At 39.9% G+C, this 27,006-nt stretch overlaps 1 protein-coding gene across 1 annotated transcript; it reads left to right on the top strand.

Annotated features, from left to right (window-relative positions):
- The first annotated feature begins 18,821 nt into the window (after positions 1-18,821).
- LOC149588034 (uncharacterized) lies at positions 18,822-21,869 on the top strand. Its single transcript, XM_089863197.1, has one exon. It carries the CDS (start codon positions 18,822-18,824, stop codon positions 21,867-21,869), a length of 3,048 nt encoding a protein of 1,015 aa, XP_089719323.1.
- Positions 21,870-27,006: the final 5,137 nt, after the last annotated feature.

The raw sequence follows: 27,006 nt of genomic DNA, 5'->3' as shown, positions 1-27,006 counted from the left end.
CGTAGTTAAAGCGCGTCACCGGTACCATAGTTTCACGCTATACTTGTAAGGTGAGGGAAACCGTGATAGCGTCGACGGAGCGTGGGCAATTCCTACGAAAAGCGCTACGTTTAATAAAAGTTAGAGAGAGTCTAGGGTCGACTCTAAGTTTTATGTAAGAAAACACCAGTTTTTCGTGAAACGAAAACTCGGAAAAGTTTATGAAAAAAAAAACGAAAGATTTAAAATTAAAGTCATTCGTTTAATGGGCTAATGGTTGAAAACTACGGTAAAACTAGAGGAAAAACGTTTATATTCGAAAACGCTCTCTTACATTTTTCTTTAGGCCGTATCGATTGAAAATATTACCGTAGTTAAAACGCGTCACCGGTACCATAGTACCACCCGTTTTCGTGAAACGAAAACTCGGCAAAGTTTATGAAAAAAAAAACCGACAGATTTAAAATTAAAGTCATTCGTTTAATGGGCAAATTGACTAAAATTACGGTAATACGAGAGGAAAAACGTTGATATTCGAAAACGATCTCTTACATTTTTCTTTAGGCCGTCTCGATTGAAAATATTACCGTAGTTAAAGCGCGTCACCGGTACCATAGTTTCACGCTATACTTGTAAGGTGAAGGAAACCGTTATAGCGTCGACGGAGCGTGGGCAACTCGTACGAAAAGCGCTACGTTTAATAAAAGTTGGAGAGAGTCTAGGGTTGACTCTAAAATAAATAAGAAAACGCCCAAATTCGAGAACCGAATCTCGGAAATTTATAAAAAGGAATGATTTAAGTACGAAGTCACTCGTTGAAGCGACCAATGTGTTGAAAACTACGGTAATGCAAGAGGAAAAGCGATATTCAAAAACGCTCTGTTACATTTTTCTTTAGGCCGTATCGATTGAAAATATTACCGTAGTTAAAACGCGTCACCGGTACCATAGTACCACCCGTTTTCGTGAAACGAAAACTCGGGAAAGTTTATGAAAAAAAAAAACCGAAAGATTTAAAATTAAACTCATTCGTTTAATGGGCAAATGGTTGAAAACTACGGTAATACGAGAGAAAAAACGTTCATATTCGAAAACGCTCTCTTACATTTTTCTTTAGGCCTTCTCGATTGAAAATATTACCGTAGTTAAAGCGCGTCCCCGTTACCATAGTTCCACGCTATACTTGTAAGGTGAGGGAAACCGTGATAGCGTCGACGGAGCGTGGGCAACTCGTACGAAGAGCGCTACGTTTAATAAAAAAGTTGGAGAGAGTCTAGGGTTGACTCTAAAATAAACAAGTAAACACCCGAATTCGAGAAACGAAAACTCGGATAATCGTGAAAATGAAAGATATTAAAATAAAATCATTCGTTTAATCGGCCGAATTGATGAAAACTACGGCAATACGAGAGTAAAAACTTTAATATTCGGAAACGTATTCGAAAGTTCAACTCGATAAAGATATTACCGTAGTTAAAGAGCGTCCCCTTTACCATAGTTCCACGCTATACTTGTAAGGTGAGGGAAACCGTGATAGCGTCGACGGAGCGTAGGTAACTTCTACGTAAATCTCAACGTTTATAAAACAAAACTGGAGAGACTTTCGGGTCGATTCTAAAATAAATATGTAAACAGCCGAATTCGAGAAACGAAAATTCGGAAAAATGTGAAAATGAAAGATATTCAAATAAAATCATTCGTTTAATCGGCCAAATGGTTGAAAACTACGGTAATACGAGAGGAAAAAACGTTCATATTCGAAAACGCTCTCTTACATTTTTCTTTCGGCCGTCTCGATTGAAAATATTACCGTAGTTAAAGCGCGTCCCCGTTACCATAGTTCCACGCTATACTTGTAAGGTGAGGGAAACCGTGATAGCGTCGACGGAGCGTGGGCAACTCGTACGAAGAGCGCTACGTTTAATAAAAAAGTTGGAGAGAGTCTAGGGTTGACTCTAAAATAAATAAGTAAACACCCGAATTCGACAAACTAAAACTCGGATAATCGTGAAAATGAAAGATATTAAAATAAAATCATTCGTTTAATCGACCGAATTGATGAAAACTACGGCAATACGAGAGTAAAAACTTTAATATTCGGAAACGTATTCGAAAGTTCAACTCGATGAATATATTACCGTAGTTAAAGAGCGTCCCCTTTACCATAGTTCCACGCTATACTTGTAAGGTGAGGGAAACCGTGATAGCGTCGACGGAGCGTGGGCAACTCCTACGAAAAGCGCTACGTTTAATAAAAAATGTTGGAGAGAGTCTAGGGTCGACTCTAAATTATATGTAATAAAACACCCGTTTTCGTGAAACGAACACCCGGTAAAGTTAATGAAAAAGAAAACGAAAGATTTAAAATTAAAGTCATTCGTTTAATGGACAAATTGAATAAAACTACGGTAATACGAGAGGAAAAACGATATTCGAAAACGTTCTCTTACATTTTTCTTTAGACTGTCTCGATTAATAATATTACCGTAGTTAAAGCGCGTCACCGGTACCATAGTTCCACCCGTTTTCGTGAAACGAAAACTCGGAAAAGTTTATAAAAAAAACGAAAGATTTAAAATTAAAGTCATTCGTTTAATGGGTAAATTGACTAAAACTACGGTAATACGAGAAGAAAAACATTCGAAAACGCTCTCTTACATTTTTCTTTACTGTCTCGATTAAAAATATCATTCGTTTAATCGGCTAAATTGTTGAATACTACGGTAATACTAGAGAAAAAAAGTTTGATATTCGGAAAAGTATTCGAAAGTCCAACTCGATTAAGATAATACCGTAGTTAAAGCGCGTCCCCGTTACCATAGTTCCACGCTATACTTGTAAGGTGAGGGAAACCGTGATAGCGTCGACGGAGCGTAGGTAACTTCTACGTAAATCTCAACGTTTATAAAACAAAACTGGAGAGACTTTCGGGTCGATTCTAAAATAAATATGTAAACAGCCGAATTCGAGAAACGAAAATTCGAAAATTCGGAAAAATGTGAAAATGAAAGATATTAAAATAAAATCATTCGTTTAATCGGCCAAATGGTTGAAAACTACGGTAATACGAGAGGAAAAAACGTTCATATTCGAAAACGCTCTCTTACATTTTTCTTTCGGCCGTCTCGATTGAAAATATTACCGTAGTTAAAGCGCGTCCCCGTTACCATAGTTCCACGCTATACTTGTAAGGTGAGGGAAACCGTGATAGCGTCGACGGAGCGTGGGCAACTCGTACGAAGAGCGCTACGTTTAATAAAAGTTGGAGAGAGTCTAGGGTTGACTCTAAAATAAATAAGTAAACACCCGAATTCGAGAAACGAAAACTCGGATAATCGTGAAAATGAAAGATATTAAAATAAAATCATTCGTTTAATCGACCGAATTGATGAAAACTACGGCAATACGAGAGTAAAAACTTTAATATTCGGAAACGTATTCGAAAGTTCAACTCGATGAAGATATTACCGTAGTTAAAGAGCGTCCCCTTTACCATAGTTCCACGCTATACTTGTAAGGTGAGGGAAACCGTGATAGCGTCGACGGAGCGTGGGCAACTCCTACGAAAAGCGCTACGTTTAATAAAAAATGTTGGAGAGAGTCTAGGGTCGACTCTAAATTATATGTAATAAAACACCCGTTTTCGTGAAACGAACACCCGGTAAAGTTAATGAAAAAGAAAACGAAAGATTTAAAATTAAGGTCATTCGTTTGATGGGCAAATTGACTAAAACTACGGTAATACGAGAGGAAAAACGTTGATATTGGAAAACGCTCTCTTACATTTTTCTTTACTGTCTCGATTAAAAATATTACCGTAGTTAAAGCGCGTCACCGGTACCATAGTTCCACGCTATACTTGTAAGGTGAGGGAAATCGTGATAGCGTCGACGGAGCGTGGGCAACTCCTACGAAAATCTCAACGTTTATAAAACGAAACTGGAGAGACTTTCGGGTCGATTCTTAAATAAATGAGTAAACACCCGAATTCGAGAAACGAAAATTCGGAAAAAATATGAAAATGAAAGATTTTAAAATAAAATCATTCGTTTAATCGACCTAATGGATGAAAACTACGGCAATACGAGAGTAAACGCGAAACGTATTCGAAAGTTTATCTCGATTAAGATATTACCGTAGTTAAAGCGCGTCCCCGTTACCATAGTTCCACGCTATACTTGTAAGGTGAGAGAAACCGTGATAGCGTTGGCGGAGCGTAGGCGTGTCCTACGTAAAGCGCTACGTTTATAAGAAATAAATAGGAGTAAATTTCGGGTCGATTCAAAAAAAAAATACGTGAACACCCGAGTTCGTGAACCGAAAGTTGGGAAAGGATTAATGGCATTGACTACGGTAATACGAGAGGAAAAACGTTAAATATTCGAAACGCTCTCGTACATTTTTCTTTAGGCCGTCTAGAGTAAAATGTTACCGTAGTTTAATCGCGTCCCCGGTGCGATATTTCCACTCTATACTTGGAAGGTGAGGGAAAATCGTATTTGAGAAACGAACACTCGGAAAAATACGGCAACGAAAGATATAAAAATAAAGACACTCGCTGGATCGGGATAAATGTTGAAAACTACGGTAATACGAGAGGAAAAAAGCGCATTTTTCTTTACGCTGTCTCTACTAAAATATTACCGTAGTTAAAAAGCGTGCCCGGTACGATACTTCCACACTATACTTGTAAGGTGAAGGAAAACGTTATAGCGTCGAAGGAGCGTAGGCAACTCTTACGTAAAGCGCTGATTTAGATTAGAAATTGGAGATAGTCAAGAGTCGACTCTAAAATTTATAAGAAAACATCCGTTTTCGAGAAGCGGTAACTCGGAAAAGGCTTATTAAAAAAAAAACGAAAGGTTTAAAAATAAAACCATTCGTTTAATGGGCAAATTGGTGAAAACTACGGTAATACGACAGGATCAACTTTTAATATTCGAAAAACGCTCTCGTAAATTTTTCTTTTGGCTCGTTTCGATTAAAAATATTACCGTAGTTAAACCGCGTCCCCTGTACCATAGTACCACGCTATACTTGTAAGGTGAAGGAAACCGTTATAGCGTCGACGGAGCGTGGGCAACTCCTACGAAAAGCGCTACGTTTAATAAAAAGTTGGAGAGAGTCTAGGGTCGACTCTAAAATATATATAAGAAAACACCCGTTTTCGAGAAACGAAAACTCGGAAAAGGTTTGCGAAAAAAAAAACGAAAGATTTAAAATTAAAGTCACTCGTTTAATGGGGTAATTGGTGAAAAAACTACGGTAATACGAGAGGATCAACTTTTGATATTCGAAAAACGCTCTCGTATATTTTTTTTCGGCAATCTCGATTAAGATATTATCGTAGTTAAAGAGCGTCGCCGGTACGATAGTTCAACGCTATACTTGTAAGGCAAATAGGGAACCTCTAACGTTAAAATATTTTGTCCTTTGAAACCGTTACGTCGTGTTAAATATTTATTAGCGACGGAGATTCGGCAGCTTTGAAATAATAATACGTATAACATTTAGTGCTTCCGCGAATATGAATTAATAATCGCGATATTTTTTTGGTACTTTTAAAATAGTTTAAACAAAAACTTGAGGAACGAAAATTATCAAATTATGGAAATAAAAAAGAATGTTAGAGTAATAATTTTCTTTTGGTAAATCGCGCGAGTATAAACTACGGTAAAAACGATAAAAAAATTTAGTTATCGATTCGCGATAGTTTGGGCGGAGAAAATTTATCAGACTCGGGGGAAAAAACCGCGAATGAATAAGCTCCGTGAGATAAATATATTATAGCGACTTTATTATTTTTTTCTTTTTTTTCTTCTTTTGAGATCAAATATCGTACGTTTTGAAAAATTTAACATTTTTTTCCTAATCATGGAGGGTACCGAGACTACGAAGAAAAGAAAACGTAATACTCCTTTAGCAAAAAAAAAATACTGAATAAATTAAAGTTATAAAATTCAAGAAATAAAAATGATAAACGCGTTACCGATATTAATATTCCAAATAAAATTTATTATTTAAAACGATATTTAATCTCTTTCAAAAAAAAAACAGCGACGCATAGGGTTCATATTTTGTGTCCCATTTGCGGAATTAACTCCAAAGGTTATTTGCCTCAGCACTTAAAACGAAAGCACGGTAAGTCAAAAGAGGAAGCAAAGTCGATATCGGAGAAACAAAGGGACGAACACTTTGCGAAGACGCAACGGCAAATTTTTAAAACCATCACTATATCCGAAAGCGACGTTTTTAAATACCTTGGCAAAGAGAGATGCGAAAACTCGACTATTCGTTTGAATGGTAAGAGAAAAAAAAATTTTTTTTTCATTTGTTTAAGTAACGGTGAAATTACGAGAAACATCACGAGTGGTTTCTTTTTTTTTCGGTTTTTTTTTTATTCTTTTTATCTAGACGTGAAATCGTTATTATTTTACGTCGGAGTTGTCGTATTAATGTCGAACGAAAATGATAACGCGTTGGACGAGCGAGAAAAGGAAAGCGGCGATAGCCTAGTCGACGCTTCTCTTACGGTTACGGAAAGGGAAGAAACGGTACCTTCGAATCCTCCGATAGCCGAGATTACTTCGGAAGATATTAGTACGATTAATATAACGCCATTAGATACGAGCTTAGCCGAGCCGATTGTTTCGGAACGCGATAAAGATTCGGACAACGTAGTATTAGAGACGAGTAAGCGAGCTTTGAAAAAAAAAACATTTTATTATATATATTATCGAAAACTGATTTTAAACACTCGGTTTAAAATTATTAAAATAATACTTTTTTTCGTTCGTTCGTTCGTTCGCGCTAAAAGATGAAAAAAGAAAAAGAATTTTCAACGAGGAATCGGAAAGCGACGAATTCGATAGCGATAGCGAAGTTGATAGAAGAGAACCCGTAACCGCTTGGAGTTGGAGCGAGACGTCGACGAAAGGAAAACTTCAAAAAGCCGGCGTGTACGATTGTTTCGACGACACGGAACCCGTTTTGGCGCAATTCGACGCTTTTATGGAAATGCAAGAAGCCACTTTGAGCCCCGGTAAGCTTTAAAATAAAAAAAAATAAATGTAACGAATTTTTTTTTTGGACCGAGCGATTTCCAAAAAAAAAATTTTCTTTTATTGCAAAATATTAGACGCTAGAAGACAAATTGCCCGGCGAATAAACAAATTATTAAAATATTTGGATCCCTCGAAACTTAACGTGAAAAGTTTAATGGATGTCGAAAAAATTCTGAAATTTATCAGAATTCACGAAAAAGTAATGCGCGCGGAGAGCGTAAAGAATATGACCGTGGCTCTCCAAAAATTTATTAAATTTTTACAAACCGCCACTAACATTTACAACGAGGATCGAGAATTTTACAATTTTCTCGAGCATTTGGATAAAAAGGTTATAGCGTCGTGGACGAAACCCATCGCGAAAAAAATTGGAAGGGAACAAGTAAGCAAAGAATTCGACACGATGGTTTTAGGATCCGGACCTTTGAAAATTTCCGCGATTTTGGAACCTTTCGCTCGTTCCGATATTAAAAATAGTATTTCGGAATGCGTCAAAAATTTGAAAGAAAAATTTAATACGGACGATTATTGTCTTTTAATACGGTAATTTTTTTTTTATTATCGTTCCAAAGAAAAAGTAACCAAAATAAAAGGTCTTTTTATTTCGGTCGCGCCGTAATAAAAAACAAATAACAAAAAAAAAGATAACTACGCGTAAAACACGTTAAAAAAACGGTTTGCTTTGTTTTTTTTTTCTTTCCCTTCGGTAGGTATATTATATCTCGACTTTGCCTATTGAAAGGTCAAAGAGCGGGTGTATGCACGAATTTAAGGATAAACGAATATTTAAGCGGACAAATGTCCGAATGCGGTACGATGTTCATCGTGCGAGTAAAAGAGCACAAAACGGCCAGTACTCAATGCGCTAAAATAGTTTTAGACGTAGAAGAGAAAGATCTTTTGGATACGTAAGTTTCGTATTTATTTTATTTTTAATATTTTTTTTTGTGTATAATAACGCTCGAGTATTTTTTTTTTCCTTACAGTTATTTAAAATTCGTCAGACCTAAAATTCGCGGCGCTGATCGATTAGATTTCTTCTTTTTGTCGTCTACCGGTTCTAGAATTCTCAACGGATCAAAGGAAATTACGAGGTTCGCAAAGATTTAACGTCTGGTTAAAATTTTATTAAGGGCAAATTTTTATTTTAAGATTTCTCGACCATTTTAAAATCCGGCACATGACCGTGACGGATTGTCGCAAGGCGTTTCAATCCGCCGCTCAACTGTTGCCGAAAGACAAAAGGGAAAAAATATCCGATTTACTCGCTCATACGGAGGAAACGGCCAAAAAGAATTATAGGCTCGACTCGAACGAGAAAATAGCCGAAATGGCGAATATTTTTAAAGAGTTAATTACGAATGCCAAAGAATACGATGGTAAAAAAAAAATTATAAATAGCGTTAGCGGTTCAATTTTATTTTTGTGAAATCTTTCGTCATTTAGATATAAACGTAGGAGCGTCTTCGAGCGGATTGCGTGCGAATTCGTCTCTCGAATCGCTTGACGAAAGAGGTAAGATTGTTTATTTTTTTTTTAATATTATCTCGTATATTACCCGTTGGCGGTTTAAAAATAAAAATCTCGACTCGCCTTTCGACGATTAGGTCTAAATATAGGAGCGTCTTCGAGCGGAATAACAACGAATTCGTCTCCCGTATCCTTATACGAAAGAGGTTAGATTGTTTCCGTAATAATCGCGTTCTATCTCACAACACTCCTAACGCGAATAAAAATAAACGTTAAACGAGAGCCGATGGAACGAGAAAAAAAAATTAAATTCTATTTTATTTTTTCTTAAGTCGTTTCGGATACGAATGTAAACGAGAGTCCGGTTACTTTAGAAGATGGAGAAATCACGTCCGAAGACGATTTCTCGATACAATCGAGCGAAGAACGTAAGTTGTATCGAATTCTTTTAATAAGAAATAAGGTTTTATCCATTTTTTTTTCGCTATGTCGAATTTGTTTTGTTTTTTTTTTACCTACCAAAGCGACAGAAACGGACGGAGATTCGACTGACACGGCCGAATTATTTAAAACCGTCCTGGAACTGTTTCCGCCAAAATCTCACGAAACGTTTCCTTCGTTCCAAATAATAAATGAAGCGCTCAAGAAAAATAATATGCCGAGCGTTATGAAATACCAAGAAAATTCGCTAAAAAACGCTTGGTATTATTCCCGGCAAACTTTTCAAGTTGCCAAAATCGCGCGTTTGTAAGTAGCGAAATTTCGAGACGAATTCGATATATAAAAAAAAATTTTAAACCGTAAAGGGGAAAACAAATGAAACGTGAAAAAAAAAACCTATCCGTTTTTTTATAGTTTTCGAAAAAGACGACTAGAAAATCCGCCGAAGGAGTCTGAAGTGATTCGAAAACTTATCGAAGAAAATTGCATGTCCGCGAAGACGCTCTCGCGCGTCATGAGAAAGATCGAGAAAATCAAGTTAGTACGAATTATCTCAAATTGTTTAGATGAAGTGGTTTTTCTTTTAAAGAAAGAGTCGTATTTTAAGCTTAAACGCTCGAATGAGAAAGAAAAAAAGGACGTAGATTACCGCATCGACGAAAGGACGCTGCTTTAAAAAAAATAAGAGATTGCTAAAGGTAAATTTGCAAAAAAAAAAGAAGCCAAAATTGGCGCGATTGTTGAAAAAAAAAATAATTCTCTCTCTCGCGCTCGCCATAAATACCGTTCTCTGTCGAAATAATTTCGGTCTCCATCAAATTTTTATCATAGCGCTTGCGGCGGTTGTCTTTCGGAAAATGTCGCGAAGGAAGGAGAAACCAGTTCATTTGCTTTCGATCGAAGAGGAAAAAGATCATTTGCTTTCGATCGAAGAGGAAAAAGATCATTTGCTTTCGATCGAAGAGGAAAAAGATCATTTGCTTTCGATCGAAGAGGAAAAAGATCATTTGCTTTCGATCGAAGAGGAAAAAGATCATTTTCTTTCGAACGAAGAGGAAAAAGATCATTTTCTTTCGAACGAAGAGGAAAAAGATCATTTTCTTTCGAGCGAAGAGGAAAAAGATCATTTTCTTTCGAGCGAAGAGGAAAAAGATCATTTTCTTTCGAACGAAGAGGAAAAAGATCATTTTCATTCGAGCGAAGAGGAAAAAGATTTAAACGCTATAGAATCTACCGCCTCAACGGTGACAGTGGCCGAACCGAAACCTCGTTCTACGGAGAACGAGAAAACGAAAAGAGAAAATTTCAATTCTTCATCTTCTTCGTCGCCTACGTCGAACTTCTCGGATTGGTATTTACCGGAACCGACAATTTTAAGCATTTTCGTTGAGGTAAGAAACGCTCGTCGTTTTTGAGGGGCTTCATTCGAAAAAGCGAGCGCGACATTCCAGGATAGCGTCGCGACGACGCCTAATCGAACGTGATGGTTTCTTTTTTGTTTATCACCGCGCGGTTATTTTCTTGGCTAAGTAAAAAAAAAATATTATCGACTCGACGGAAACGGTTCGTTATAAAGTATATCTCCGAAAGATATATTTCGCGTAAAAAAAAGTAGCGACGCTAACCTCGAGTGTCGCGTTCCCTTTTCGAATGAGACCCTCGAAATGACGAATAATTTCTTACAGACCGTACCTCCCATGACTCATTTGGATTTGACTAAATTCGCCGAAGCGCTATCGAGCCGTTCGTTACCGCTAGGCCGCTTTACTACCGTATCCGCCGATCGAGAATTAAAACTCCAATGCTATCGATATTCCGCGTTAATGGCTTCTTACGCGCGTAGCGTAGCGACGACGGTTCCGAATTTATTCGGAATAACCGATCGAGGTCTAGGATATTTGGAAAAAAATTTTCAAACCTGGGTAGATTTGTATTTAAGATATCGTCCGGATGATTCGGAGTTATTCTCGACAGTCGTCCCGTTCGACGCGCGAAACGTTCTCGTCGCTTGGATCGAAAACGCGCTTTCGACAATAACATCCTAACACCGACATCGAAAACCCGGATTTTTTTTTCGTGATTTTTTCTTCGCCATCGTCCCGAAACTTCGAACGTAGTTTTTTTTTCCCAACCCGTCACGACCGATATCGATGCTGCGGCGTAATAAATACGCCGAAAACCCAAAAATTTCGATTATCGCGAAACTCCGCTTAAACAAAAGGGTGGAAAAAAAATATCGAACGAAGGATTTTATATCATTTTTATTTTATTTTTTTGTAATAAAAAATATAGTATAAAATATAATCTACAAAACAAAACTTTTCCGTGTGCGTTTTAATAAAATACCTATTTAGGTTGATTTCGTTCATATACCTTTTCTATCAAGATTCGAGTTCGCTTAAAAATTAACAAATGCGTTTTCCGTAAGTTTTATATATCTTTTTTTTTTACTTTTTGATAATATAACCCAAAAAAAAAATAAAATTTAAATCTTTTCGAGTAGTCGAGAAAGGGGGGGGTGTGAGAGAGAGAGAGAGAGCGTCCCTCCGGAAACGAATTATAGAAGACGCGCGATAGACAAAAAGGGTGTTAGGAAATTTTTCTTTTTTTTTACCCTCGCTCTCACCCCCCCAACCTATACGTTTTTTTTCTACATATATATCGATAAAGTTCGCGTTTTTCAAAAAAATACATTCTCGGTTCGTGGCGTCGGAAACTGTCTCTCTCTCTCTCTCTCTCTCTCTCTCTCTCTCTCTCTCTCTCTCTCGCTTTATCGGAAATCTTTGAAAATCCGCGCGCGCGAATATAATGTCGAACGTAATTCCTTGCGGGCACTTAATTATCCGGCGAGTGTATAGAAAACTATACGATAACCCCGATATCGAAAATTTTACTCGAGACGATTTATTTATAGACTTTTGGGGTAAAAATACTTTTACGGAAGCGAAAAAAAGAGAAATTTGGCGAAGATTAACGGGAGCGTACAATCCCGCTTCCTTAGCTATTATCGTCCGAGACGTTTACGACCACCATTATCGTCCTAACGCGAATTTACTCCACGCCGCCGTCAGGGGTTGTTGCAATTACGCGGATAGCGTGTTTTTTAAATACCGCGACGACGGCATCTTCGCCGACTGGCGTTTATACCTCGAGTCTGACGAGTACCGGTTTTCGAATCGATTTTGCGTGCGTGAACGAATATTTCCTTTTAGAATAGAAATTCACGAAATACGGTACGACATGCCCGTGGACTACGATTTTAACGCTTTGGAAAACTTATGCTGGCTACGGTTATTCAGGCAACGTAGAATTTTGGAAAACTTCAGCGTCCGGATAGCGTTGCGTTTAATTTCTAAACACCTTTTTCTCGGTCACGTTTACGTAAGTTCGATCCGGTCTTTCGTCTATATAGCCGATCCCGAGAATCGCGGTCCGATCGTAACGAGTAAATTGAACGCGTGGATATTACCCGCTAAAACCGCTTTTAAAATAAACTGTCCTTACGGACCCATTCACCACGATTCGGTAAAATGCGAAGCCCGTTACTGGTATTACGGAGGATATTGTTTTCACGAGGAGACGGATTATAGACGCGTTTTAGATATTTGCTTTAAACTGTGCCTCTTCCAAGTCAGGAGAATAAATAGACCTTGTCCAGAACGAGAGATTCTCTTTCAACAGCCATTAGCTATTTGGTATTTGAAAAAGGCAATGTACGTAGCGGCCGTAGCTCGCTTACACTGCAATACAACGTGGTGTTTAACCTTATCGGATATAATGCAAGGGATCGCGGATGCCGAAGCTTTACCCTATTTAGTAACGCTGATTTAAAATTTTAAATGCGTGTATAAAAAAAAGTGGTTCGAGCGACGTTGAAAAATAAATTCCAGCTAAAAATCTCGAACGCGTAGTTACTTAGCCCCGCGCTCGAAGAAGAAAAAAAAAAAGAAAGGAAAATAGGTGGAGGAAAAAAATCGGACGTATAAACGATATATTTTGGTTTCGAAAAATAATTATTTTTTTTATTTAAAACTAAAAAACAAAAAAAAAAACAAATTTACGACTAAACTAGGCGAGTATTTTTTTTTTTTTTACATTTCTTCCTCCGCGCGCGGTGTACGAGAAAAAAAAATGAAATTCGTTGACCTAAAGTTGGAAGAAGTGTTCGGGAATATCGACCAGAATATCGACGATGATACCGACGACGTTTCGGATACGATGGAAAAGTTCGGCGATTTTTCGGAAATGGCGGAAATGCTCGATTATTTTAATTATCGCGACGATTTTGAACAAATAGCTTACTATTTAAAAGTTTTGCTGTTTCGATACGAGCGTAGCGACTTACCGGTCTTTCAAAAAATTATAAGGCGAGCCCTTCAATCGCCGCTCGTGGGCCGTTCGGAAAACGGATTAGGCTCGAGCGCCGGTCGATCTAGTTTTGAACTGGCGAGAAATCGTCGCGATTTAAATCGATTTTTCGACAACCCGAATAAATTACCGGAATCGGACGATCTTCCGTTCGCCCCTCGACTCTTGCGAAGGTATTTAGGTTCGCGCGAAGATTTCGATATCGTCGTGTTGGACCAATTGGATTTCGCGGGTTTCGAGCTTTTTCCCAATATTTTGTACGGTAAAAGACACAAATTCGTAGTTGGGAAAGACGAAAATCCTTTCCGAACCGAAGACGAAGAAATTGAAGAAGAAGACGAAGATGACGAAAAGGAAGAAATAATTAATTTAATCGAAGAAAAAGACGAGACGGTTCGTGACCGCGCGAACCGAGAATGCGCGTTAGGTAAACGTCACTTCGAGTACGAGAAATGCGATAAAAAATATTTTTATTACGGAGGTTACGTTTTCCACGATATCGACGAATGGAAATTGGTTATAAACGCCGCGGCGACGTTGTGTTTAACGCGACTAAATCAATTCGAACGCTCGTTTCGTAATAAATACGTACCAGCAGTAATCGTTTATTATTACTTTTCAAAATATCGACATATCGTTAAATTGGCGAAATACGTACGCGGCTCGAACGAATTAATCGCGGAAAAAATACCGTCGTATTTTAACGACGATCGACGCGCTTTATTTTATTTTTTAAATTTCGCGTAGAGTCTCGACATTTTCGAATATATAAATAGATTGAGCGAGTCGCGGTTTTATCAATTTTTTTTTGTTTGAAAAGTAAAGACGTAAAGAAAAAAAAAAGCTAACTAAAGAAAAAAAAACAAAATATCGTTCTATGGCGACTTTCGAGAAAATATCGATTAAAAATAAAAAACGCCGTTCGACGACTCTTCGGGCGGTGAGCGTTAAAACGTTTTTGATCTCTTGTTCCGTAAAGTTTACTCGCGACGAATTCGAATATTTTTCGGTCGGCGCGCGAGGTCAACCGCCGCCGGTCTCGACTTTCGGTAAATTTTTCTCGAATCTCGATGCCGCGCGATTGTACGAACAATATCGGTATATAATATTGGATCGTCTTTTCGATTTGCAAGAAACTATTACCGAAGACGTTAGCGAACCGTTTCGATTAATCGATTTAATTTCACGATGCGTCGCGAAAACGGAAAAGAAACGCGAACAATTTGACGTTGAAATAGATACTAAAATAATGAAAGCGTTGAAAACTTGGTGGAATCGATCCGTATCGAAAGTGCAAACTTATCAAGATGATAAAATTTATTCGCGAATGTAACGAGTATAAAAAAATTGAACAAATAAATAATATTTTACTTTGGTTTATTTTGGCGTTTTTTTTATTTTTCACACGACAAATAGTTAAAAAAATAAGTTTCAAAAAAAAAAATTATTACAGTTATCGTAAGGCGTTACAAATTTTCGGAAAAAAAAGGCCATTCGTTTTATGTTTTCTTTCTTTTTTTTCCCCGACGCGAATATCAAAAAGAAAAGCAAAAAAAAAAACACGCTCTCTCGCGCGCGAGATTCTTTTTTGCGTTTAAATATACATATTACGATTTTTAAAAGAATAACTTTTTATTTTGAGAGTGGTAAAACCGCCTCTGTCGGAACTTATTACGCCCGTCGCGTATCCGTTACGGCAATTCGCGCAAAAATCGTGTACGTTGTATTTTACGCCTTCGTGCGTGATTTCTTTACCGTTATCTATACGCGGAGAAAATAAATCTTGCAAAGCGGTAACGAGTTTGATTTTCCTACGACGTTCGCTCTCGGACGCGCTGTTAAAATAAGTAGCCGAAAAATTGTAAAAAACACCGTCTCCCCTATATTGGTAGATAGTCGGAAGAAATTGGCACGAATTATCTCTGTCGTATTCCACCAAAACGCCTCCTTCGTTTCTAGAATAACGACCGACGCAAATTATAAAAAATAATTTGTTATTAGCGTCCTCGACGCGATTTTTTTTATCGTCGACGGTTTTCGTTAGGGCCGCCAAAGGATTTCTGTAAAATTCGTTTAAGATTGATTGTTTATCCGAATCCTTCTCGACGAATTTTTCGATATATTCTTCCAGTCGTCGCGTAATATCTCGTATCCATTTCGGATCGTCGTAATCGTTAATTTCGACGCGAGAAACGACGCAATTTTCGTTTACGAACGTTTTCTCGGAACCCGATTCGTCGATCGCGTAACGATTGCAATCGCACGAGTTTAATCCGTCGTGTTTTTCGACTCTAAACCGTTCGATATCTTTTATCGCCTTCGTTTCGTTTTCGAATCCCGCGTCGTTATCTTTATCGACAATTCGAACGTTACCGATACTTTTAGCGGTTAAAGGGAATATCATCGCGTAGAAAGGCGTTTCCGATAATATCGTACTCTTGTAGAAAAATCTATCTTTCCCGGCTATCATAACGGTAGATTTTACCCACGCGTTGGGAAAAACAACGGCCATCGTATTTTTTTTTTAGAGTTCGGTCGCGCGAGGCTGATATGTTTTCGCGCCTTTTTTTTCGTGTAATTCCAGCGTCTCGTTTTTATTTATTCTTCTTCGTTCTCTGTTTAAATAGAATTTTGGTTTATTTCATAATATCCGTTAAATTCGGCGGTTAAAAAAAATCAAGCGATAGTTAACGAAGAGTGTTTTTTTTTTTGTTTTTCGTTTCCGATAGTCTGAAAAAGTTCTTACTTTTTTACCCGCTCTAATGGATCTCGTTTCAGTTTTTTTTTTGTTCGGTTGTTTTTATTTTTTGTCTCTGCCATTTCAGCTTTAAAAAAAAACACAATCTTCGCCAAGAACGCCGGGGGGGGGGATAGTAACGGGTAAAGTCAACTTTGTACAAACATTGTTGGTGATCGAGCGAGATTTACGTAACAATTCGATATTTGTCGTTCGGCGTTGCAAATTACGTTTCTATAGTTAACGACTTTGGAAAAAAACAGCTTGACATTGTTTGGTAGTCGAGCGAGGTTTACGAAAACAATTTTAAATAATCGAAACGTTGTTGGTATCGAGCGAGGTTTAAAAACAAAAAATCGTGTCAATGATCCGATATTTCTTATCCTAGGGAGCAAATTTTTTAAAACCTCGATCGTTAACCCAACTTTGAAACAAACAGCTCGACATTATGGGTTATCGAGCGAAGTTTACGGAACGATTTTAAATTATCGACACGTTGTTGGTATTGAGCAAGATTTATAAACAAAAATCTTGTCTTTTGAAGAAACGTTGTTGGTATTGAGCATGGTTTATAATCAAAAATCTTGTCTTTTTGAAGAAAATTTGTTGGTATTGAGCAAGGTTTATAAACAAAAATCTTGTCTTTCGAAGAAACGTTGTTGGTATTGAGCATGGTTTATAAACAAAAAATCTTGTCTATCGAAGAAACGTTGTTGGTATTGAGCGAGGTTGATAAACAAAAATTATCTCCTTTTGAAGAAACGTTGTTGGTATCGAGCATGGTTTGTAAACAAAAATCTTGTTTTTCGAAGAAACGTTGTTGGTATTGAGCGCAAGGTTTATAAACAAAAATCTTGTCTTTTGAAGAGACGTTTTTGGTGTTGAGCATGGTTCATAAAAGCGCGAATCGCGTAATTTGTTCCGGTATTTCACGTCCGGCGGCATTTTTTTTGTTCTTTTTTAATTTAATTTAAAATTCATCGGTACGTCAAAAATAGACATTGTCAATTTCGTATCGTAACCTATTATATTTTTATTCAAATCGTAATAAACTCGTAATAAAGCTATTCCGCGAGGAGGTATCGACGGATTTACTATCAATACTCTGTCGACGTTGTAGATTAAATCGCTCGCCAGCGAGTAAGAAGCGTTAATTTTCGGTAATTTGTAAGCGTGTTTGAATTGAAAATCTCGATTTCGATCGAAAGCGCACGCGTAATAATAGTCGGTATCGTCGGCGTAAATTAAAACGGTAGCGCGACGCGGACTCATATCCAAATCGAACACGACGTTTAAGGGTTTTCGCACGGAAATTTCGCCCGCTATCCGATAAGTATCGTCGGCGCGAAAATCGTATAAACAATCCTCGTCGAATCTAAACTCCAATGGCGCGTCGAAAATGGAATCCGTTTTTTTTCGAAAAATTATACCGCCCAAGGCGTCGAACATGCGACGACGTCGTCCTAGATTCGTTTCTTCCAAGCGAGCGACGGTTTCCGTTAAATTTTGCGAGCGCCGCAAATCGTAAAAAGTTTCGAAATCGCGAGTGTTCGGGCTCGATACGTCTTTGGCGCGAGCGAGTCGTTCTTGGAAAGGTTTGTGAGTCAACGATTGGTCTTCCAAACGAAAAACGTCCGTTACGAATAAAACGTACTTTTTTCGGTACGACCAATAACGCCAAGATATCGCGCGACCGGCGGAATCCAACGGCGCTAGAATAGCTTCGAAAGTGGCGGATTTGGCGAAACGTTCGGAGAATAATATTCTCGAAAACAATTCGCCGTGCGCGTTGTACGCTCGAGTTTCTTCTTTGTTAGCGTTAACGACTAGGCGAAATCCGCGTATTAAAGGTTGCGCGATAAATTTATCGTTTATTAAATTTTCGGGGTATTTTAAGATTCGTATCGGTTTGGGTCGGGGTACGTTGCGAATCAATTTGAAAGGTAATCTTTTTTCTTCTCTCGAATCCGTCGCTTTAGTATTAGTCATTTTTTCATCGTCGTCGTCGTCGTCGTCGTCGTCGTTTTTGTCGCGACGACGACTACGACGACGACGACGACGACGCGGATATAAACAACGTTCCATAACCGTTCGATATTTTAAATAATCTTCCGTAACGGTGGGATTTCTGAATAGTCGCCGGTAATCGTTTCTATTCGTTTGGCAAAAATCGGGCAATAAATGAGCGCGAACGTTTTGCGCGAATTGACCGTAATGTTTCGTTACGAGATTGTGACACGCTAATTTTTCGCTCGTCGATAAATTTTCGATATCCGTTTCGTTATCGCTCATCATTCGTATCACGCCCATAATAGTTAATTTGTCGTTTACGAACGACTCGTAACGATTATCGTCGCCCGAGAAGCGTACGCGTTCGTGATACGTGTCGACGCGTTTCAGTCTTAAACGCGGTCTATCCGCCGCCTCGTAAATTAAATCGCTCGTCGCGGCGGCGAAAATTTCGCTCTCTATACGCGGCAAAGTTAACGAAGTTTTAAATTTCGAAGTCGAAACGTTTTCCAAAACGTATAAAAAGGCCGCGATAATTTTTTTATGAAACGTTCGCGAAATTTCCCACGCGCGAAGTTTCGAAGATTCGTAATTGTAAAATATTTTTAACAAATCTTCCGCGTATAGCGTCGACATTTGTTTTTGTTTTTTTTTTTTTTTTTTTTCGCGTAACGGGAAAACCGAACCGAAAAAATAATAATAATAATAATAAAACCAAAAAAAAAAAAATTAAAATAAAACAAAACAAAAAAATGTATTTCGAATGCTATTTAATTTGTTCGTACAATCGTTTGATAGGCGGTCGATTAATCGTCGATTGCCCTTGTTACGAAAATTACAAAACGATCGATTCGTTCGAAAAGGAAATTATTTTGCGAAAAAAATCGTACGTGGGATGCGTCGCGTACGAAGCGAACGAACGAAATCGTATCAATCATCTATGCGTGCCTATATTATTGGGCAGTTTTATCGATTACAAAATACGAGGACGAGACGCTGTGCTTCTTAACCGCGATCAATGGGGAGCCTTTCTGTTGCGCGGCGTATTGAAAATTTACTCTTCGTATTCGACGTTCGACGCGCTCTCGTTGCACGTTCGACAAAAAACCGGAGGAACGACGCGGCGCGAAAACTCGCCGAAAAAACAAAATATATTCGTCGATTGGTACGCGTACGTCGGAACGGACGGGTTGCGAGTATCGTTTAGCGAAGACGAAATTCGATGGGTGTACAAAGGAGAAACCGGTAGCAGTTTCGAATCGAACGAATGGATCGCGCTTTTAAACGAAGCCAATCCGTTCGCGACGACGGGTCGACCGATTTTGGAAAGCGAATATCGGCGTCTCTTTAAAAGTTTATTGAGTAAACCGTACGACGTTAATTTGTTGGAAAACCGGCAAATATTTAGTTGCGTCGCGATTATGGCGAAATTTATCGATTCTCATTTAACTAATAAGCGACGAAAAGGCGGCGGCGATAACAAAACGTCTTCGTCGTCGTTCAACTCTTTAAAAATGCGAGAAGCTTTCGAAAACAACGCCGTATATCGAGTCTTGTCCAAGAAAAATTGCGCCAACAATTACGGCGGGGGAAAAACGGCGGCGGGCGTGCAAACGTACGACAACACTTTGCACGAGGGTCGTAGCGACAAAACGGCGCATTTTATACAAACGGTCGTTCGCGGAACGAACGAAGCCGTTCGAAATTCGGGATTATTGGAGTTTCCGAACGACGCTCCGTACTATTTTTGTTTACTCAACACTCGAGATTTTAAAGCCGCGGGCGAACAACACGTTTTGGCCGATTACGTTATTTTTACGGAAGAAACCGATCAATCGAACGTTTTCGAGTTTTTGCGCGACGCTTTGAAAGAGGGCGTCGATAAAAAATGTTTCGAAACGACGACGGAAGAGTCTCGCGTCGCGGCGAACAAAATGGAAAAGGCCGTTTTTTTGATTAACGGTTTTTTTTGCGATTGCCGGGGTTATTGGTCTTTCGCGTTTCTGCTCCGTCTCAAACGTCGTTTCCCCTGGTTAACGTCCAAGATATTCGCTCCTTACGTTTTGTTATGCACGAAAAACGCCATACCCGTCAAATACGGCGATCGATACGACGCTCTTTTTTCGCCCGCCGAAACTACCGCGTACGATTTAAAATATTGCGAAATGTCGTTGCTCGCCAACGTCGCCAAGCAGCTGGATTACGCGGGCATTCGCAAAACGCAACCCGCCAAGATTACGGTGTCGATTAACAATTTAAAGGGAGGAGTGGCTCGATTGAGCGGCGAACGACACAAGACGATTATGGAAAATTCTTTGGGCGTAACATGTTACCTCGATTGCGACGAAACGGAACGAGAAAGAATCGCCGATTTAGCCGTTATCGATCCTCCGGGCACTCACGACGCGAGTTTTTTTAACGACCATTACGATTTCGTCGCGAAACATTACCGTTTGGAGGAGCAAACGAAGGCGATTCGCGAATTATCCGCCGACAAAACGGACGTCGCTAAAGCGGTCAATTTTTTAATCAACAAAGTTTATCCGTCGAATTTCTTGTTGACGCAAATTTGCGCGAAAAAAAATTGCGGAGGTAAATTCGCGGCGGCGTCGTCGGCGCCGTCTCCGTACGAGAGAGTTATCGGCGATACAAAGTCGGTGGAAGATTACGTTAATTTCGCGTTCGGATCTAAACATTTCGAACCGAAATCGGTATGGAATTTAAAATTATGGGCGGGATTTAACAATTATTCGGGCTATTGCGTCGAAGACGGCGTGGTTTTGGACGAAAAAACGGTAAATTCCCTTAAACCCGTAACGTACAACGCTTGTTTCACGGTGGAATTTCCGTTTAGCGCCGAAAAAGACTTGAAATCGAGTCATTTCATACGCGTCGGCGATATTCGTTGGGATAAAATTCGTAACGAAATTATCGAAAAGGGCCGTCTCGAAGGACGAAAAGCCGAAGAAGAAGAAGAAGAAGAAGAAGAAAAAGAAGACAAAGAAGAGGAAGAATTAATAGGTTGTTTAATAACTAATCAACGAATTACGCCGAAAAGTAGTAGGCATTGTTCGATAACGGAGGGCAAAATCAATTATCATTATTATTATTTATTATTTTTTTTACCGAAAAAAACGAAAACTTACTCGAATTTGCAAATTCGTACAAATATTTCTACAAAATTAATGACGATAGTGATAACCGGTCAAAGAGAGGCTCGCGTCGGAATCGGAACGAAATTGGCCAATTCGTTCGGGCAAAAAAACGTTTGTTCTCACGTCGCTAATTTGGAAAAGTTTTACGGCTACACGAAAACGGGCGCTAAAGTGCACGCTCAAATATTGTACAGCGACGTGTCCGTCGTCGCCAGAATCACTTCGGGACAAATTTTTAGCGCTTTAATTTCGGACGATTTGGCTTTGGGTCCCGACGGCGAAATATACGCGAAAATTTCTTTGATAATTCACTCGATCCATCCGTTTAGCAATTTAAAAATTTTTCCCGTAAAAATAGATACGTTGACTAATTCCAACGGTTTCGATTCTCAACGATTGGGAACGACTAGCGCGTCGTTGCGTCGTCATTCGATAAATCGTCAAATTTGTCACGTTTTCAATTTTCACGGGCGTTCGCTCCGTTTTAGGGGAAGGCGAGGCGGCGAAGGCGGTGACGACGACGACGACGATATCGTCGATAAATTTACCGAAAACGGCGTAAAAAGAAAAATGGACGCTCTCTTTTCTTTCGAGAGCGGGAACGACGACGACGTTGTCGACGACGCGACGAAAAAAAAAAAATAAAAATAAAATAAAACGGGGGACGCGCGAGGGAGGGGTCTGTCTAGGTTTGACGCGCGCTCGAGCGTTGGGCGTTTTTTTTTTTTCGTTTCACGTTTTTTTTTTGCCTTTTTAAGCGACGTCGCTTCTTAAAACGACGAATAATTTTAGCGCTTCCGATATCGTTAACGATTCGTAATTTACGGGTTTCGCGATACGCGGTTTTCGCAATATCATATAGTTGGCGTAATACGTCCAAACCAAAATGGCTAATATCAACGCCGAGAGTACCGCCAATATCGTCGTCGAGAATATAGTCGCGATCCAAGCGGCGCTGAAGGAATTGTCCGATACGAACGTCGTCATCGCGATTCGAAACGAAACGAACGGAGAAACGGCGAACCGAACCGAAATCGATTACGACAACGTCGACGATTACGTGCTACGATTAAATACCGATATACTTCGACAATTGGGTTACGTTTTGACTTTTCGAAACGACGAAATTACTTTTTTCCCGTTGAGCGATTTGCGAAACGTGACCGACGAAGCGTTTTATTTGGACGACGACGAGATACCTTTAAAAAGTTTGGAATCTTACGCGATTTTAGTGTGTAAAAGCGTAAAAATAAGTTAATGTATATTTTTTTTAAAATTGTACGCGGTAAACATCACCATAAATCCGTACAGGGCGACGTTGGTCGATTTCGTTAAAATAGAAACTTTCTTTTGAAATAAAATTATCAATAAAAATATCGTCATCGCTATAAGAGTTATTATCGGGTATAAATAAACCCAACCGTTGACGGTTTCGAAAAACGCTTTCAATTTATTCTTCGGGGGCGCCGCTTCCTTTTCTTCGTTTTTCTTATTTACGGCGTACTCGTCGTCGTCGTCGTTATTGTTTCGTTTTTCGAAATTTACGGCTTCGACGTACACTTGTTGAGGGGTCGTCGTCGTCGTCGTCGTCGTCGTCATGTTCGGTCGAAATTTTCTCCCGATTTTGACGATGGCTTTTTGCGTTATTTTAGTTTGCCTATCTATATATGCGTTACAAACGCGAACCGTCCGACCGGCGGTTATCGAGCGCGAAGCGCCTCGTTTTTCCGTCGACGTCGAGTGGGACGCGTATCCGCGAAACGTCGAAGGAGGAGGCGGCGGCGGCGGCGGAGTCGTCGATATCGAAAATCGTTACGATTGCGACGCGCATTCGTTACGCCCTTGCCTTCTATCGAATCCGGCCACGATCGCGGGATGCAAAAATTTTACGGCCAGATGTCATCATTTCGACGTCGATACCCCAGTCGCGTTCCGAGGCGAAAAAATTATCATTCCCAAAAACTCGTCGCCCGACGAAGGATACGCGTTAGCCGTACGAAACGTTACGAAATTATGCAATCTCAATCACGGAAATTTTGTTTTGGTCACCGTTTCGACGGCCGACGACGACGACGACGACGAAGATTCGTCGAAAGATTACGCGTTAATATGCGAATGCAAATATCCGGGTTACGTCGGAAACGACAACGTCATGGGTCCTTGCGAAAGCGTTCGCGTTTGCGACGGAAAAGTGAAAACGATCGACGCGCCGTTGGAAAAATTGGAGTGTCGGTGTAGTCGGACGGAAACGTCGGCGCGATACGAAGACGACGGCGCGCCCTTGTGTCGCGAATTGAACGTTAAACGAGCGAACGAAAAATTCTCGGATTGGACTCATTTGATCGAATTTCTAGATTCCGATTTATTGCCGATAACGGCTTTCAACGCGACTGTCCGGGATAATTTGAACATCGCGCGATTAACCAATCCGTGCTCCAGATCGATCGACGATTACTCGAAAATCGTTCCGAACGCTTCGTACAGCGACAAAATCGGAACGTGCGTAGTCAGAGATTTCGGAATTCCCCTGAGATTGGGTCTGCTCGACGACGTCGCCAAAGGCGACTACTCGAACGTTAAAAATATGCCTACCGACGCCGTTCTCGAATCTTCGCGATATCGATCGATTAGATTCGTAGATTTAATCTTGAATATCGAATCTCGTCCCAGTATCGTGACTATTTTACCGGCGTATAACGAGTTCGCCGCGGCGCGAATCGTTTGTCCCGATAGAGTATTCGTCGGCGCTCAATTAAATTGGATCGGTCGCGAGGGAATGTACGCCGGCATTTGCGAGGGACATTGGCCCGTTTATTCTTGCGAATTCGGCAAAAAAGAGGCGACCGTAACGTGGACCGGTATCGTTTTACCGCCCGAACGCCCCTGTCCTTGGACGTTTTTATGGAATCGCGAAACGTGGGAAAAATACGAAGGAGCCCTTCACAGAGGCTTTACGTTTCTCTTTCCGAGAAACGCTTTCGATTGGAAATATTTAGCGGCCGATCCCGATTGGCGCTACTACGGAGTGCAATTTTGTCACGAATCTCAAAAATGGGGCGAATGCGACGCCGGTTTGGTACAATTCGTTCATCGAGAATCGGCCGATAAATACGCGAAATTATTTTCGGAACCCAAGACTCATTATCACGATGGAAAAAACCAATAAAATAAAAAAAATAAAAAAAATTTGTTTGGTTTTTTTTTGCGCGTTTTTATCTCTCGCGCGAGCTGGCGTTGTTGTTGTTGTTGTTGTTTTTTTAAAAATATTATTATTGATTTTATTTATTTTTTTTATTTACAAATAATCCGATAACGATTCCAAATCGTTCGACGTCGGAACGTAAAATTCGTCGTATTCCGGCGTCCAATTGTAAACGGAATCGTCGACTAAAACGGCTCGAACGAAATAACAGTCGGGAAACGCGTTGTACAAGTGTAATAAATTTTTCGGAGAAACCCAATATTGATCGTTACACAGTACGCGATCGAAAAGTTCGCTCTTTTCCTTAATTTCTTTTTTCAATTTTAAAACGCTAGCGTCCACGTGTAGCGGCGATCCGTGCGACCACAAAATTACCAAATCGAATATCGATCTCGCCTTTTTCAATATTTCCGCGGCTCCTCGCGCGACGTTATCTCGGCCGTCTATCAGAGTCTCGTCCAAATCGAAAACGATAACGGATCGCGGACGCAATAGAGCGTATTGCGAAACGTTAACTCGACCCCAATCGTAAGCCCTGTCTAGCGCGGCGTTTAAATTTTCGACGCGCGAGCGATCGACGATAGTCGCGCAAACGGGTAAAGGTTCGTTCTCCGTCCAAACGACGTAACGGCGATTTTTTTTGGAACGCTCGATTTTGTACGCGCGCGTTTCTCTTTCGAAATAATAACTGGTAATATCGGGTTCGGCGCCCGAACCGATTCGCGCCTCGTAATGAGGAGTTAACGTTACGCGAGCGCGTCGACTCGATTTGTTTCGAGATAATAAAATCGGCGACGCGTATTTAACGTCGCCGAGAATATCGGCGACGCGCCGTATATCGAAAATGGATTTTAATTTATCGATTTGCCATTTTTCCAAATAAAACGAATCGTGCAAAATTAACGACGGTCGATTAATTTTTAAATTTTCCGATCGATACATGTTATATAGTTTTGTATTTCGTTTCTTTCCGTTCGGGGGTTTTTTTTTTTCTCTATCGCGAACGATGAGTAATCGGCAAAAAATCGTAAATTTTTGTTCCTATTTGCACGAAAACGTTCCGGGCGTTTTGGAAAGCGTCCAGTTTTTAGTTAAAAATCGAAACTTTACGGTCGCCGAAGCCGAAAAATATATATGCGATAAAATATTCGGATTAATAACGCAAATATTGTCTTATCGAACTTACGACGTAACCACGGCTAAAGATTTATCGGATAATTATTTCGTGCGTAAATTTTACGGCGTTAATTCCAATTACGCGAACGAAACCCTCGAGGAATTCGTCGTCACGAAGCGAGATATCGAAATGGCCAATTTGGCGGCCGAATTGCGAGCGTTGCGTAAATCGCATCGCGAATTATATCGAAAATACGCTTTAGTCAAATCGGAACGCGAAAGGGATACGGAATATTTCGCGCAATACCTCACTTTCGAGCAAATTCGTTCCGAAAACGAAGTGTTGGAAGCTTTGATACCGTTAGTCAAAATCGTGGATCCGGAACTCGAAATCGACGACGTCGATTTTCTTCGGAATTATTTGGACGAAGAATTACGATCCTTGGTCGAATTAAAACTACGTATTAAGGATTTGGAAAAAAACGAGATTAAAAACGACGACGCCGGAAAAATGTCGTCGAACGACCGCCGCCGACCCCCCGATTCGTCCGAAACGACGGAAAATGTTTTAAAACATTCGTCGGAAAATTCCGAAAAAAACAATTTGAGAAAATTGAAACGAATTCGAGCGAAAAAGGCGCTGGAATACGAGAAATCGTTACGAAAATGTCGCGATCTTATACGCGCGAAAACAAAGAGGATCGCCGAATTGGAACGAGACGAAAACGCTCGAATTTCGCGCTTAACCGAAGAGATCGAGAGCGTTAGTCGAGAAAAAGAAGGGGCCCTCGAGCGATTGAACGAAGCGAATAACCTTATCGAGAAACTACGTTCGAGCGATAAAAAAAATCGAATCGAAGACGACGCGACTAGAGACGATAAAAAGGAAAAAGAAATCCGAGAAGCGAACGAAAAATTAAAATCGATCGTCGATAAGATCGCGAATTACGAAGCGCGATTAACTCGAAAAAAAGCCGATTTGGAGAAAGCGATACGCCGAAAGGAAAGTAAGGCGAGTCGACTCGACGTTTCGGCGCGAGCCGCGATCGAAAAACGAGACGCGGCCGAACGAAATTTGAGGCAAATCGAAGCGGAAATAAACGAGCGAAAAAATGAAATGAAAAATTTTATCGAAAAACGAGAGGAAGAAGCGAGACGACTCGAAAAAATAACGGAAGAAACGATTTTGCGAAAAAACGAAATCGATAAACGTTTCGACGAAAGCGTCGCTAAATTTAATTTATTCCAAGAGGAAAACGGTCGAAAAAAAATTGAATTAGAGGAAAAATTGAGCCGAATCGAGAATAATATCGCGCGTCTCGAGAACGAAATGGTTGAGAAAGAACGAAAGGCGGCGGAAATTAATTCGAAAGCGAAAGAAAACCTTTCCGAAATTAAAACGGAAATCGAACGTCTCCGAGAGCGAATTGATTGGAAAAAGGCGGAGCTCGAGAACGTTATTCG

The sequence above is a fragment of the Phalangium opilio genome, unplaced genomic scaffold (assembly GCF_054372755.1).
Source record: "Phalangium opilio isolate 3A_F unplaced genomic scaffold, DU_Popi_V2 ptg000695l_1, whole genome shotgun sequence".
NCBI lineage: Eukaryota > Metazoa > Arthropoda > Arachnida > Opiliones > Phalangiidae > Phalangium > Phalangium opilio.
Note: the sequence above shows the minus strand (reverse complement) of the source record. Positions and strands in the feature narration are given on the sequence as shown.